This window comes from Pelobates fuscus, chromosome 1 (genome assembly GCF_036172605.1).
Source record: "Pelobates fuscus isolate aPelFus1 chromosome 1, aPelFus1.pri, whole genome shotgun sequence".
NCBI classification, from domain to species: Eukaryota; Metazoa; Chordata; class Amphibia; order Anura; family Pelobatidae; genus Pelobates; species Pelobates fuscus.
The window spans coordinates 402,129,750-402,146,049 of record NC_086317.1 but is presented as its reverse complement, the minus strand read 5'-3'; the positions used below and the strand labels follow the sequence as shown (position 1 = coordinate 402,146,049).

Below are 16,300 nucleotides of genomic sequence, written 5' to 3'. Positions count from 1 at the left end.
TCAGACAGCCACTAGCCTCTACTTCCTGGATGATGGCAGACTCAGAATCCCCTACATGACGCTCTGCATGAGAGCATCCAACTTCGGTGAAATCGCCATAGGAAAACATTGCTTACTGCGCATACGCATTAGCCCCCCTCCACCTCACACTGAATCATACACAGGAGGCTATTAACAGAACAGGAGTTAAGAAATTAAAAAATAAATGTGCAATAAAGGAAGTTTACATGAGATGTCTCTTTGCAGAAAGTGTGTTGGGAGGCTGTGTAAGTCACATACAGGGAGGTGTGGCTAGGGCTGCATTAACAAATATTAATCCAATTAAATGATTTAACATACTGAAGCAATGACATGCAGTGGTTATGGTCTGAAAATAAGGTCTCTGGTTTCAAGCAGTAATGCTGCACATGCAGATTTCCATGGAGTTCCTCAGTGAACACTTCAACAAGCAGACGTGATCACGGGCATTGGAGGAACCTTTTAAATCTGACAGTATGTTCTCATTTTTGTTTTATACTCTAATTTCAACTAAATATTATCTGTTGAAAGGCCATGTGCAGATAGCTTGAAGGTTAGTTGTGTAACAAAGTCCCCCATTATGCTAGTTGCTATATTCCTCATTTGAACGGGTGTATAGCTAGCCAAAAGACTGCACAACAAATTAGACATTTACATATTGCCATTCCTAGTCTAATGTGCTCTCACGGTACCAGTAACATGGATTATTTCCTATTTCTTGATGAAGACCCCATCAAAATTATACTTTTTCACTCTGCAAAATCTGTTGACCTGTCCCCATGACTCACTTTTAGTTCTCTCTAATCAAAAAAATATTAGTGAGACTTTAACAAAATAACCCAAACAATCAGATTTGACATCATTTAAAATCTTTTCAGCATTGTGCAATTGTTAAAATTAATTTAACCCTCACTATCCATGCAAGGTGTGGGTCATCGCTGATCATAGAAAGGCATACAATGGGTTAGGTTAAATCCATGAATTAGTAACCAGTTCTTTCAAAACAAAACAATGCAATCAGGTATGTTATTTTCAGAAAAGCTACTGCTTATGGGACTTTTTTTTAACATTTATAATTATTTTATTTAGTTATTTTGATAGCAACACATGCATATGCTTCATCCTTTCAGTCTGAACGTCTATGTAGATCTTATTTCTTGCTTTGTTTTCTTCTGCACAACTGACATCTCCCCCCCTTCCTCTCTTCTACCTCCCCCCCCCCCCACCCCCCTTCTCGTGGCACCACCCTCTTCTAATCATATGCTTTAGTTGCCACGACAACAGTCTCCGGTTTGTGGAAGTGTGGTGATGGCTGATCCGCACTTGCAGCTCACAGACTAGTCACAGGCAAACAGATCTCCATCTGGAAGTATCTTTGCCTATGATCAAAACATGAGGGGTTCCGAATAACCCCAAGATGGAAAGTGAGGGGTGGTGGTAGAATTGCAGTGATTTTTGCGGATAATTTTAGAAGTGTGCATTTTAAGATGCTTGGTCTCGGATGCAGAAACTGGTTGCTGTTCACAGATATGTATTAAAAGAAAAGAAAAAAAACTGCTTACAATATGATTTTTCTATACAGAGGGATTGCAGTGCAGTTTAGGCAGACTTCACAGTGATAATCTTACCAGCATGAAGGCAAACATCCTTTTCCAGTTGCAATTTTGATCTCTCCAGTTCTTTTTATGTAGAGCCTGGGCATCTATTGGCAAACAAGTTCCTCTTCTAGGGGATTTGGCAAGGGCCACCTTCCTAGGGTTCCTGGTCTTTTTGTGAGCAGGGGACCCTTTCCTTGAGGGGATCCAAGGCAGTTATCGGAAAGCAAGGGGCCACTTTCAAGGATGCCTGGGTATTTATTGCTGAGCAATAGACACTTTCTGGGGTTGCCTGAGTGGCTACTGGTGAGAAGGGGCACTTTCCCATGTGTGAGCCTGTTTCTTGGCAAGAGGCTTTGAAATATGAAGGGGTAGGGGGAGAAACCTAAGAAACATGCAAAACTATTTGCCTAGTTACGCAAAAGGTGTTTTTAATCTAAAATAACTTTGCATTGTTAAAAGCTATTTGCCTGAAATTATTATTTTTAATACCATTTTTGTTAGGTCAAGATTTCATTAATAGGACTCTAAAGGCACCCATTGAATTGGTTTGGGTGCCATGTCCCTGCAGTTTACATTGCACGGTTAAACTTGCTCTAGTGGATCTCTTTCAGACAGCCACTATGTCAGGGTACCTGCGGTCTCTACCTCCGAAAGAGGTAGAGACTTAGCTGTTCCTCCATCCAGACGGCCTGATGGCTCCCTTTCCCACGGTCTATCCGGTCATGCAAGGCCGGCCGCGAGGGAGTGACTGCCTTTTACAGCATCTAGGCAGGAAGTTGTCATCAGGACACTCCTCCGGAACGACCTGTCACTCAATTGCTGCAGGACCAATCAGGACGCCTCGGAGGCGTGGTTACTGCTCTGAACAGGGTATTTAACAGAGCTTCTTTCATTAGCTCATTGCCCTGTCGTGGTTCTAGCTTGTTCTAGTCACTCAGTGCTTGTGTATTCTATTATCCCTTTTGGTTTTGACCCGGCTTGTTTACCTTACTCTGCTTATCTCTGTTACCCTTGATTCGGCTTGTCTCTCGCTTACCTGTCTTCTGTTACCCTCGACCTCGGCTTGTCTTTGACCATTCTATACTGTACTACTTACGTTAGTCCGACCATTCTAAGGTCCGGTAAACGTATCTGGCTACTGTTTGTACTCTGCGTGTTGGATCCCTGTCCCGATCCTGACACACTAGAGGCGCTTCTGCCCCAATAGCCAAGTTAAATTCCTAGAGACCCTTTGATTGGCACAGTGCTGTTTTGCCATTCATGCGTTCTAGCCTCCCACAGTTTCCATATGAGGAAACTTTAGACTGGCTGATCTATAGGTGGAGCATCAGGAAAGATAATGTCGCTGAAAGGCAAGTAACTCCCCTTTCAAACTCTCACGCAGTGGGGACACTCCCTGAAATATATAGAATAAAATGAAAGTGTTAGCAATTCATGTGTGTATACTTAACTCTATACTGTTCTTTTAAGCTTAGAGCAGCACGTTGATGACATTCCCCAGTCTTCTTGAGATTAGTGGGAGTTACGTTTCTGAGCAGAAGCCCCTCTCCCAATCGCGACGTGGTGGGATGTTGACCAGAAGTGTAACTAGGGTTGCCACTCTCTTGGAAAAAGTACCAGCCATGGTAATTTTCATAATTTATTTATATATGCGTGACCTCACAGGGAGCAGCATAAGGTAAAGACAGAAAATGCATTGGAAAATTCACTAAATTACGAATAAACTTCTTGCAATATTTTTTCAGGTTAGGCAGACTCAACAGTGATAGTCTTACCATCATAAAGGGGCAAATCCTTTCTCAGTTGTAATTTTGATCTTTCTACTTCTTTTCCTGTGGAACCTGGGCATCTTATTGGAAAGCAGAGACCACTTTTCCCACATAATAGCAAACCAAGGCCACATCTCTAAATCTCCCCCCCACCCTCCCCCCCAAAAAAACTACTTCCAATATAATTTCTTTCTATGCAGAGGGAAGTCTGTTTAGGGATACTCTACTAAGGAGCCTCCCTTCCTGAGTGCTTGCTCAATGGACCCAGTGGCTCTCTGCATCACAGCATATCCCTCTGCAGACGGCGCATTCATGAATTGTGCGTGGAATGCAGCAATTGAAAGGGGATTGCTCCAGATCTTTGCCCACTCTTCCTTCTCATATTACTGTGTTCAGCCTGAAGAGATGGGACCATGCAGACATCAGGCTCCCTCAGACAGAACAATTAGATTAGTGGGAGTTAGAGCCCCCACAGGGCCGGCAAAAGCACTTTTACTATTTCAGACAAAAATGTATTTATCGCCCTTATCATACCCCCACCCCCTCTCCCTTTAGATACTTTTTCACACCTCGGAGTCTTTATTTTTGGTGGGGATTAAATATATTGGAAATCAGTCTGTGTATGTGTGTGTACTTGCAGCTGTGTGTGTGTGATTGGAGTTATGGAAGGAGCTGTGTCTATATTAGTTGGGTGTACATTTGGACTTGTGGGGGTAGGTGTGTGAGATGTGCGTTGTGTGTAGGCAATTTTGTTAAATATGCATTCTGTTTTTGTGTTGCTCACCTTTTGGACATTACAAGAGATATATATAGATGGTAAGACTGAGATCTCTCTATGCATCTCTCTCCTTTCTCTTTTATCTCGTTGCTGGCACAGATGTCCACATTAATATTAATATAGAACACCAAAGACACACACTTATTTACAGAACCAAAAGGACAGAGCTGTAGAAGCCCCAAAAACCCTTAGATACTTGCAAAAACTCAAAGGGATACACTTACACATAGATATGTATATAAATATTAATACACACACATTACATAAATATATAATGTCCACATTACACAAAAACAATGAAACACTTACAGATATATTTACATGCTCACAGAGAATACATACATAGATACATGCACTGATATAGTTACAGATAACACAGTAACATATTACACACAAGCCTCTAGTAACCGGTATACAACGACAGGTTTACCCTTTCAGACACGTATATAAACTTACAGCCATATAAATAGAATATCAGGAACAATGTCTACATAAACAAAAAAAAAAAAAAACTTTCAAACGATGATGTATTTTAAACCACTCCCTTCTCTTACTTCTCAGGTCTGTAAGATAGGAGCCATTTCACTCTTCAGTACAGTGGTACCTCGGTTTACGAATTTAATGCGTTCTCCGGGACGTTTCTTATTGCGAAAAATTTGTAAACCGAAACGCGGTTTCCCATACAAATGCATTGAAAACCAATTAATCCTTTCAGGAGGTCAGAAAAAAGTCAAAATGAACTGAAATTGAAAAAACTACTCCACAACCCACAATGCAGAACACACAGTAAAAGGCATGCAAACAATGAAGCTCAGCTCCCTACCTTTCCACCGCTTGCGAAATGCACCAAAAGAGTTCCAAAAAGACCCAAAACCACTGCAAAACATTTCCAGAATGGCTCCAAAACTCGATGCAAAAGCCGCTCCAATGCCTCCACACTCAACACCACATGCTACCCATAGACTTCAGAATGCACGTGGGCGGCGCTGTAAACCTTCCAGGCAAAATGGATCCTGGGGAAACATGCTTTGTATTGCAAAAAAAAAATTGTAAACTGAGGCTTTATTTTCAATGTATTTTCATTTGTAAACTGAAAATTGTTAACCGAGGCATTTGTAAACTGAAGTACCACTGTAGTTGTTACTCTTATTCTTCCTAACCTCGCCCCTGTGGAGTGTGAATTTGGGCTGCTAGGTGCTGCTAGGTAATAAGAGCATTGCTGCAAATGTAAAAATACTTGTGAGGCCAATAAGAAACAAAATGGTCATCTGTTGCAATTATCAGCTGCTCTTTTTAATATTCCATGTGCCACACAAATTATTTCCCCTTCACATTATCTCTTTAGATTGTAAGCTCATGGGGCTGCTTTGCATGGAACTTTTTATAAAAGTCCGTAAATTACTGGAAATATTTTTTGTGTGTATGCCTAGTAAAAACAAAAGGGAATTGGGAGCACACCGGATCATGCATCTTGCAGGAATGGTGCTCAGGGTCGCTACCTTTTTTGGGGAAAAAAAAAAAAAGGGAGGAAGGCTGGGTGGATTTAAAATAAAATGTAAAAAATAATTTGAGTGTTGGGAGCAGTGTGTATGTGTGTTTGTTGGTCTGTCAGTGAGTGCGTGCGTCTGTCAGTGTGTGTCCAAGTAATAGTGTATGTCATTGTTTGCCAGTAGTGTTGTCGCGAACCCGAAATTTTCGGTTCGCGAACGGCGAACGCGAACTTCCGCAAATGTTCGCGAACCGCGCAAACCGCCATTGACTTCAATGGGCAGGCGAATTTTAAAACCAACAGGGACTCTTTCTGGCCACAAAAGTGATGGAAAAGTTGTTTCAAGGGGACTAACACCTGGACTGTGGCATGCTAGAGGGGGATCCATGGCAAAACTCCCATGGAAAATTACATAGTTGATGCAGAGTCTGCTTTTAATCCATAAAGGGCAGAAATCACCTAACATTGACACCTGTCCTCAAAGCCCCTGATACACACTGACACAGAGCAGAAGAGAGACTGTTCCCCGTCCTCAGAGACCATGATACACACTGACACAGAGCAGAATAGAGACTGTTACCCCTACATAGGGTCACTTGGCAGATATGGCGGGGTCGTGGGAGGGGGAGGATGACTTTTCACCTCTTCCCCTGTTACATTCCCGTTGTGCTGTGACATCACCCTTATACGCTGTGTAAAGCATACTATTTAATTTGATCAGCATGGCCACTTGAGTTTTTATAGTTTTCACGCTGCTTGTAGTTTATATATGGTTCACAAAAATCAAACAAACGATAAAGTAAACATGTAAGGATTCAGAATATTCTTTCAAACCCTTACACATTGTGTGTACGTATTTTTTGTCTTAAGTTTGTGGCTTTAACCCCTTAAGGACACACGACATGTGTGACACGTCATGATTCCCTTTTATTCCAGAAGTTTGGTCCTTAAGGGGTTAAAGAGGTTTACGTTGTTTCTATGATGTGCATAACATGTTCTTGTAAATGTTTGTTAAATTTTTCCTGGAATTGTAATTTTTGAATCTGAATAAAGATAGTCAAATCCCTGATACACACTGACACAGAGCAGAATAGGGACTGTTCCCCCTACATAGGGTCACTTGGCAGATATGGATTGACACCTGTCCTCAAAACCCCTGATACACACTGACACAGAGCAGAATAGGGACTGTTCCCCCTACATAGGGTCACTTGGCAGATATGGATTGACACCTGTCCTCAAAACCCCTGATACACACTGACACAGAGCAGAATAGGGACTGTTCCCCCTACATAGGGTCACTTGGCAGATATGGATTGACACCTGTCCTCAAAACCCCTGATACACACTGACACAGAGCAGAATAGGGACTGTTCCCCCTACATAGGGTCACTTGGCAGATATGGATTGACACCTGTCCTCAAAACCCCTGATACACACTGACACAGAGCAGAATAGGGACTGTTCCCCCTACATAGGGTCACTTGGCAGATATGGATTGACACCTGTCCTCAAAACCCCTGATACACACTGACACAGAGCAGAATAGGGACTGTTCCCCCTACATAGGGTCACTTGGCAGATATGGATTGACACCTGTCCTCAAAACCCCTGATACACACTGACACAGAGCAGAATAGGGACTGTTCCCCCTACATAGGGTCACTTGGCAGATATGGATTGACACCTGTCCTCAAAACCCCTGATACACACTGACACAGAGCAGAATAGGGACTGTTCCCCCTACATAGGGTCACTTGGCAGATATGGATTGACACCTGTCCTCAAAACCCCTGATACACACTGACACAGAGCAGAATAGAGACTGTTCCCTGTCCACAGAGACCATGATACACACTGACACAGAGCAGAATAGAGACTGTTCCCCCTACATAGGGTCACTTGGCAGATATGGATTGACACCTGTCCTCAAAACCCCTGATACACACTGACACAGAGCAGAATTGTCAGGATCGGGACAGGGATCCAACACGCAGAGTACAAACAGTAGCCAGATACGTATACCGGACCTTAGAATGGCCGGACTAACGTAAGTAGTACAGTATAGAATGGTCAAAGACAAGCCGAGGTCGAGGGTAACAGAAGACAGGTAAGCGAGAGACAAGCCAAATCAAGGGTAACAGAGATAAGCAGAGTAAGGTAAACAAGCCGGGTCAAAACCAAAAGGGATAATAGAATACACAAGCACTGAGTGACTAGAACAAGCTAGAACCACGACAGGGCAATGAGCTAATGAAAGAAGCTCTGTTAAATACCCTGTTCAGAGCAGTAACCACGCCTCCGAGGCGTCCTGATTGGTCCTGCAGCAATTGAGTGACAGGTCGTTCCGGAGGAGTGTCCTGATGACAACTTCCTGCCTAGATGCTGTAAAAGGCAGTCACTCCCTCGCGGCTGGCCTAGCATGACCGGATAGACCGCGGGGAAGGGAGCCATCAGACCGTCTGGATGGAGGAACAGCTAAGTCTCTACCTCTTTCGGAGGTAGAGACCACAGGTACCCTGACAAGAATAGAGACTGTTCCCTGTCCACAGAGACCATGATACACACTGACACAGAGCAGAATAGAGACTGTTCCCTGTCCACAGAGACCATGATACACACTGACACAGAGCAGAATAGAGACTGTTCCCCGTCCACAGAGACCATGATACACACTGACACAGAGCAGAATAGGGACTGTTCCCCCTACATAGGGTCACTTGGCAGGTATGGATTGACACCTGTCCTCAAAGCCCATGATACACACTGGGGGGAGCTACTGTCCTCCCCAACCCCTGCGCGGTGGGTGGGGGCCATAAATCACAATGGGGGGACCTACTGTCCTCCCCCCCTCGGCCCCCACCCCTGCGCGGTGGGTGGGGGCCATAAATCACAATGGGGGGGGCCTACTTTCCTCCCCCCCGGCCCCCATCCCTGCGCGGTGGGTGGGGGGCATAAATCACAATGGGACGGACCTACTGATAGGAGTGGAGTATTGTTCATATCAGTTTAATACCTTCCGTGTCTCCTATCAGAGGACATGTATATGGCAGCCATTTTAGGAACCGCACACCTGGGACCCGAGCAAGGTCACCTCTTTCAACAGGCGACATGATTTGGCCCTGTAAAACTATCCTGGATATTCGCTACAATTTCTATGGATATGGCATTGATTTATGTAACAGGGAGATGGAAGAAGATGCTTGGTCGGTCCTCTTACTTGAAATTTGGGGCACTGCGCGGGCAAGCTAATGTGCCACCAGATAGGAGTGGTGAGTTTAGTATTGTTCTTATCAGTTTAATACCTTCTGCGTCTCCTATCAGTGGACGTGTAAATGGCAGAGATTTTTAATTATTTTATCACCTCCCCTTTTTAGGCCAAGGTGGGAAGATGCTTAGACCACTGGTATATTGGTGCCATCTTGGAGGATTTTTTTTTGGTTTGGTTTTTGAAGCCACAGTGCTGCACCAGTGGGCCTAAAAATTAGGCATGTACACATGCCTGAAAAATTTGGTATTGTTGCAGCCGCTGCTGTAGCAGCGGCCAGAAAAATTTGTTTGTTTCACAGGCAGAAAGTGCCCTAAAACATGGCGGCTTGAACCCTAGTTGGTGGCGGATAAGTCACGCAAGTCAAACGTCATTCAGAGCTAAAATACAGCAGCGTGTGGACCATTTTTAGCCCAAGGCAGCTCATCTCATCAGGCCTTTTTTAATCGAATGTATCGCCCAGTGTCAGTCCCTTCGGGATCCATCCCTCATTCATCTTAATAAAGGTGAGGTAATCTAGACTTTTTTGACCTAGGCGACTTCTCTTCTCAGTGACAATACCTCCTGCTGCACTGAAGGTCCTTTCTGACAGGACACTTGAAGCGGGGCAGGCCAGAAGTTCTATCGCAAATTGGGATAGCTCAGGCCACAGGTCAAGCCTGCACACCCAGTAGTCAAGGAGTTCATCGTTCCTCAGAGTGTCGATATCTGCAGTTAAGGCGAGGTAGTCTGCTACCTGTCGGTCGAGTCGCTCTCTGAGGGTGGATCCCGAAGGGCTGTGGCGATGCATAGGACTTAAAAAGGTCCGCATGTCCTCCATCAACAACACGTCTTTAAAGCGTCCTGTCCTTGCCGGCGTGGTCGTGGGAGGAGGAGGAGGATGACTTCCACCTCTCCCCCTGTTATATTCCCGTTGTGCTGTGACATCACCCTTATACGCTGTGTAAAGCATACTTTTTAATTTATTTTGCAAATGCTGCATCCTTTCCGACTTGTTGTAATTCGGTAACATTTCCGCCACTTTCTGCTTATACCGGGGGTCTAGTAGCGTGGACACCCAGTACAGGTCGTTCTCCTTCAGCCTTTTTATACGAGGGTCCCTCAACAGGCAGGACAGCATGAAAGACCCCATTTGCACAAGGTTGGATACCGAGCTACTCATTTCCCGTTCCTCCTCCTCACTGATGTCATTGAAGGTATGTTCTTCCCCCCAGCCACGTACAACACCACGGGTACCAGATAGGTGACAACGAGCACCCTGGGATGCCTGTTGTGTTTGGTCTTGCTCCTCCTCCTCCTCCTCAAAGCTACAATCCTCCTCTGACTCCTCTTCCTCACAATCCTCTTCCAGCCTTGCCGCAGGTCCAGCAAGCAATGCTGATAAGGCTGTTTCTGGTGGTGATGGTGACCACAACTCTTCCTCTTCCTCTTCACGCTCATCTACAGCCTGATCCAGCACTCTTCGCAGGGCACGCTCCAGGAAGAAAACAAATGGTATGATGTCGCTGATGGTGCCTTCGTTGCGACTGACTAGGTTTGTCACCTCCTCAAAAGGACGCATGAGCCTACAGGCATTGCGCATGAGCGTCCAGTAACGTGGCAAAAAAATTCCCAGCTCCCCAGAGGCTGTCCTAGCACCCCGGTCATACAAATATTCATTAACAGCTTTTTCTTGTTGGAGCAGGCGGTCGAACATTAGGAGTGTTGAATTCAAACGTGTAGGGCAGTCGCAAATCAAGCGCCTCACTGGCATGTTGTTTCGCCGCTGGATATCGGCAAAGTGAGCCATGGCCGTGTAGGAACGCCTGAAATGGCCACACACCTTCCTAGCCTGCTTCAGGACGTCCTGTAAGCCTGTGTACTTATTCACAAAGCGTTGTACGATCAGATTACACACATGTGTCAACTTGCCCAACTTCAATACCGCTATCAAATTTTTTCCGTTGTCACACACCACTTTGCCGATATCCAGTTGCTGCGGAGTCAGCCACTTTTCCACCTGTGCGTTGAGGGCGGACAGGAGTGCTTGTCCGGTGTGACTCTCTGCTTTCAAGCAAGTCAAACCCAAGATGGCGTGACACTGCCGTATCCGGGATGTGGTATAGTACCTGGGGAGCTGGGGGGGTGCCGTTGATGTGGAGCAAGACGCAGCAGCACAAGAGGACTCAGCCGAGGAGGTTATGGAAGAGGATGGAGTAGGAGGAGTAGAGGAGGTGGCAGCAGGACTGCCTGCAATTCGTGGCGGTGTCACCAACTCCTCTGCAATGCCACGCATTCCTTGCTTGTCAGCCGTCAGCAGGTTTACCCAATGCGCAGTGTAGGTGATATACCTGCCCTGACCATGCTTTGCAGACCAGGTATCAGTGGTCAGATGGACCCTTGCCCCAACACTGTGTGCCAGACATGCCATGACTTCCTTTTGCACAATCGAGTACAAGTTGGGGATTGCCTTTTGTGAAAAGAAATTCCGGCCGGGTACCTTCCACTGCGGTGTCCCAATAGCTACAAATTTTTCGAACGCCTCAGACTCAACCAGATTGTATGGTAAAAGCTGGCGGGCTAATAGTTCGGACAAGCCAGCTGTCAGACGCTGGGCAAGGGGGTGACTTGGTGACATTGGCTTCTTACGCTCAAACATGTCCTTGACAGACACATGACTGTGGGCAGATGAGCGGGAACTGCTCAAGGCGGGAGACGGAGTGGCGGATGGTTGAGAGGGGGCAAGAAGGACAGCAGTGGTTGACGTGGCTGAAGATGCTGGACCAGGAGGAGGATGGCGGCTTAGAGTAGGCGTGCTGCTTGTACTCATGTGTTGATCCCATAGGCGTTTGTGATGTGAGATCATGTGCCTACGCAAAGCAGTTGTGCCTAGGTGGGTGTTGGACCTCCCACGACTCAGTTTCCTTTGGCACAGGTTGCAAATGGCATCGCTGTTGTCAGAGGCAGACACACAAAAAAAATTCCACACTGCTGAGCTCTGCAATGACGGCATTCTGGTGGTGGACACGGCATGCGTTGATTGGCGTGCTGTAGGGCTGACCCCGGGCGCTGATGCATGCTGTCTGACTGTGCCACTAGCTCCTTGTGACGACCCCCCCGCTTCCAACTCGTCTCCTCCTCCTCTCTGTCTCCCCATCTGAACTTTCGCCCTGTTCTTCTTCTTGCCGAGCGGGCACCCACGTGACATCCATGGACGCATCGTCATAATCAACCGCTTCGCTTGTATCTGACAACTCAGAAAAGGAAGCAGCAGCGGGTACAACATCATCATCATCATCACACCGTACCTCCATGTGTTTAATGCTGCCTGCCTGAGACATATCCCTGTTATCTACATCCTCTAGCAATAATGGTTGCGCATCACTCATTTCTTCAAACGGGTGTGTGAATAACTCCTCTGACATACCAAGTAAAGCGGCTGTGGTGCTAGTTTTGGTGGTGGCGGCAGGCGGGTGAGTGCTATCTTGAGAGGTGCCTGAAGCTAAGCTGGAGGAGGATGGTGCGTCAAGGTTCCGAGCGGAGGCTGTACAAGATTGGGTGTCCTGTGTTAGCCAGTCAACTATGTCCTCAGAACTTTTAAAGTTCAGGGTACGTGGCTTCTGAAAACTGGGCATTATTCTAGGGCAAAAGGGAATCACAGCACCACGACCACGACGGCCCCTGCGGGATGGCCTGCCTCTGCCTGTCATTTTTTGGGGGATTAGTGGTACTATGCGTGCAAGCTACTGTGAGACCAGATATGATTGGCAATGTGAACTGTAACAGTTCTGCAGAGCACACACTGTAGGCCTGACACACCCGCTTGAAGACAATTAACTGCTATTCAATCTATAACAGTGAAAAACAAATTTTGGTTTTAAAAGCACGCTATAGAGACACCAGATATGATTGGCAATGTGCACTGGAACAGTTCTGGAGAGCACACGCTGAAGGAAGGACTGACAGAGCTGCTTGAAGGACACTGACTGGCTGCTATTAGCTTACACTAGAAACCTTTTTTCTTTGTAAAAGCACGTTATAGAGACACCAGATATGATTGGCAACTGTCAAAGCATGCTGGCAGTGTTGTGCAGGGCACACGCTGAAGGAAGGCCTGACAGAGCCGCTTGAAGGACACTGACTGGCTGCTATTAGCTTACACTGGAAACCTTTTTTCTTTGTAAAAGCACGCTAAAGAGACACCAGATATGATTGGCAACTGTCAAAGCACGCTGGCACAGGTCTGCAGAGCACACGCTGAAGTAGGCCTGACACCCAGACGCTTGCAGACAACTAACTGCTCTTCTATTACAGTGAAAAAAAATTATTTATTTTAAATCTAAAGCTTAAGCTATTGTAAAAACAGATATGAGTGGTGGCACTGGGCAAGAGGGCACAGTATCCACTGTGAACCGCACACAGAAGCTGGCAGGCAGGCAACTGCTCTTCTATTACAGTGGAAACAAAATTTTGGTTTTAAAAGCACGCTATAGAGACACCAGATATGATTGGCAACTGTCAAAGTACGCTGGCAGGGTTGTGCAGGGCACACGCTGAAGGAAGGCCTGACAGAGCCGCTTGAAGGACACTGACTGGCTGCTATTAGCTTACACTGGAAACCTTTTTTCTTTGTAAAAGCACGCTAAAGAGACACCAGATATGATTGGCAACTGTCAAAGCACGCTGGCAGTGTTGTGCAGGGCACACGCTGAAGGAAGGCCTGACAGAGCCGCTTGAAGGACACTGACTGGCTGCTATTAGCTTACACTGGAAACCTTTTTTCTTTGTAAAAGCACGCTAAAGAGACACCAGATATGATTGGCAACTGTCAAAGCACACTGGCACAGGTCTGCAGAGCACACGCTGAAGTAGGCCTGACACCCAGACGCTTGCAGACAACTAACTGCTCTTCTATTACAGTGAAAAAAAATTATTTATTTTAAATCTAAAGCTTAAGCTATTGTAAAAACAGATATGAGTGGTGGCACTGACTGTGCAAATGGGCAAGGCATCCAACCTGACACAGAAGCTGGCAGGCAGGCAACTGCTCTTCTATTACAGTGAAAACAAATTATTTCTTTTAAATGTAAAGCTTAACCTATTGTGACCCCAGATATGAGTGGTGGCACTGGGCAAGTGGGCACAGTATCCAATGTGAACCTCACACAGAAGCTGGCAGGCAGGCACCTGCAATTACATTACACAGGAAAAAAAAAAAGCAGCCTGATGTTGTAGCCCTAAAAAGGGCTTTTTGGGGTGCTGTCCTTACAGCAGAGATCAGATGAGTCCTTCAGGATTGTAGTGGACACTGAATACCCTAGCCTAGCTATCAATTTCCCTATCTAATCAGCAGCAGCTAAACTTTCCCTCCTCTCACTAAGCATGCATCTTCCGAATGAATCGAAAATGGATGCTGGGAGGGAGGTTGGAGGGTGTGGAAGGGAGGGAGTGCTGCTGATTGGCTGGAATGTGTCTGCTGACCGAGAGGCACAGGGTCAAAGTTTGCCCAATGATAACGAATAGGGGGCGGATCAAACTGCGCATGTGTCCGCCCGCCGCGGCGAACGCGAACACGCTAAGTTCGCCGGGAACTGTTCGCCGGCGGACAGTTCGGTACATCACTATTTGCCAGTGTGTTTGTCAGTGAGTGTGCGTCCTTCACAGGAAGGGGTGGGGAAAATTTAAATTAGGGGTTGGGGGGTGTGCCCAAGCAAATCCTAAATACACCACTGACAGACATAGTGATATACAGACACAGACCGTGTCATACAGTTATACAGAAACCTACAGACACTGTCATACACAGTCACAGACATTCAGATAAAGTCATACACTGACCTCCTACACATTCAGACTCGGGCATACAATTAAGAAAGAAGTATACAACAAACACTTATTTCTATGTCCCGAAGTGCTCCCATCTGCAGAGACCTGGCTACTTACAATGTGTCCTGTGGAGGGGGGCAGGGGTGAACACTGCAGAGCTGTAAAAAGCTGCTCTGCCTGATAACCAGTTCAGTACACTCAGAGCAGCACTCCTCACTGAGTGTGTGAGTGAGGAGATGAAGCAGGAGGAAGGGGCGGAGCTAAATATCCATCTGAGAGGAACTGCAACTATGTATCTCTCCTACTCTGCCTCTGTATCCTCCCCACTCTGCCTGTCTCATGGAGCTTGGAGAGAGATACATGCAGAGCTGGGAGAGCCTGGGAGTTCCAGCAGACAGAAATACCGGCCCCTGCATTGCTGGTATTCCTGCAATACCAGCACTGGTCACACAGCCCCAAATACCGTCTGTGTCGGTAAAATACCGGTCAGGTGGCAACCCTAAGGTTCTGCCTTAGTGACCAAAATGTATACATAATACAGATTAAGGAACAGCACATTCCTAAAATACATTTCTATATTCTATAAGGCTACTTAAAATCTAGATATTGTGTGACACATATATTCTCTGTAAGTTGTTAGCTATTAACATAGCAGGTGATGAGAAATTCTAAATTAAACAAAATTTGCAATAAAGGAAGTGTAAATATTGGATATCTCTTTACAAGTGTTTATGGAAGGCTGTGTAAGTCACATGCAGGGAGGTGTACCTAGGGGCTGCATAAACAAAGTAATTTAACTCCTTAATGGCAGAGAATTGAGCAGTGAGACTTCAGGGGCATGTTCTATACACCAAAACTGCTTTAATAAGAGAGTTGTTTTGGTGACTATACTGTCCCTTTTTAATATGCATGTTTAAAGTAACTTATAGATGTTTTATTCAACAGTGTACATTCCAGATATGTGTTAGTTCACCTTTATTAATTCCCTTTTCCAGAAAGGCATACTTAAAAGCCTAAATATGACTGTTGTACAAAGTTTCAAAATATATATTTTATTTTTTGTTTCCCTGTTGCAGGTCACTGTTAAACAAATGGATGCAATCACAAGCAGGAGTTTTAAAAGAAAATTTGAAGAGGTAGATGTGAGTTCACCAATCTCTACACCGAAAGACTCCGATGATGAGATCTCAAATAGTGACAGTGCTGAGAGTTGTGACAGCATCAACGCTCCCACTTCCACTGGATTCATACGTAAGTAGGACTCATCCATTTAAAATTCATGAGAACGGGAAGTCTCCACTAAAGCATAATTATATAGGTATTCGAATAAAGTTTATTATGCAGAAAAAGCTTAAAGGTGCACTCCATCCCAGAACTGACCCAATTTGTGGGCATTTTATTTAAAGTTTGTTTTTCTAAAAAGTATGCAAAACAACTAGGGATGCACCAAAATGAGGGGGGGAAAGAACACTACGGGACATGTGAGGGACACTATGGGACAGGGAAGGGGGCACTTTTTTTTTTGTTTATTCATGTGGGGGGAGGAACTGAAGTCTTACAAATGCAGGTTTGTAT

The 16,300-nt window shown here is 45.5% G+C and overlaps 1 protein-coding gene across 1 annotated transcript in view; it reads left to right on the top strand.

Moving 5' to 3' along the window:
• The window catches only part of CSRNP2 (cysteine and serine rich nuclear protein 2), a 54,196-nt gene that overhangs the window by 28,766 nt on the left and 9,130 nt on the right, over nt 1–16,300 (top strand). Inside the window, exon 2 of the mRNA XM_063444783.1 lies at nt 15,802–15,976. Coding sequence (XP_063300853.1) covers nt 15,817–15,976 — 160 coding nt within the window. The 5' untranslated portion in view covers nt 15,802–15,816. The remainder of the gene's footprint in view (nt 1–15,801; nt 15,977–16,300) is intronic.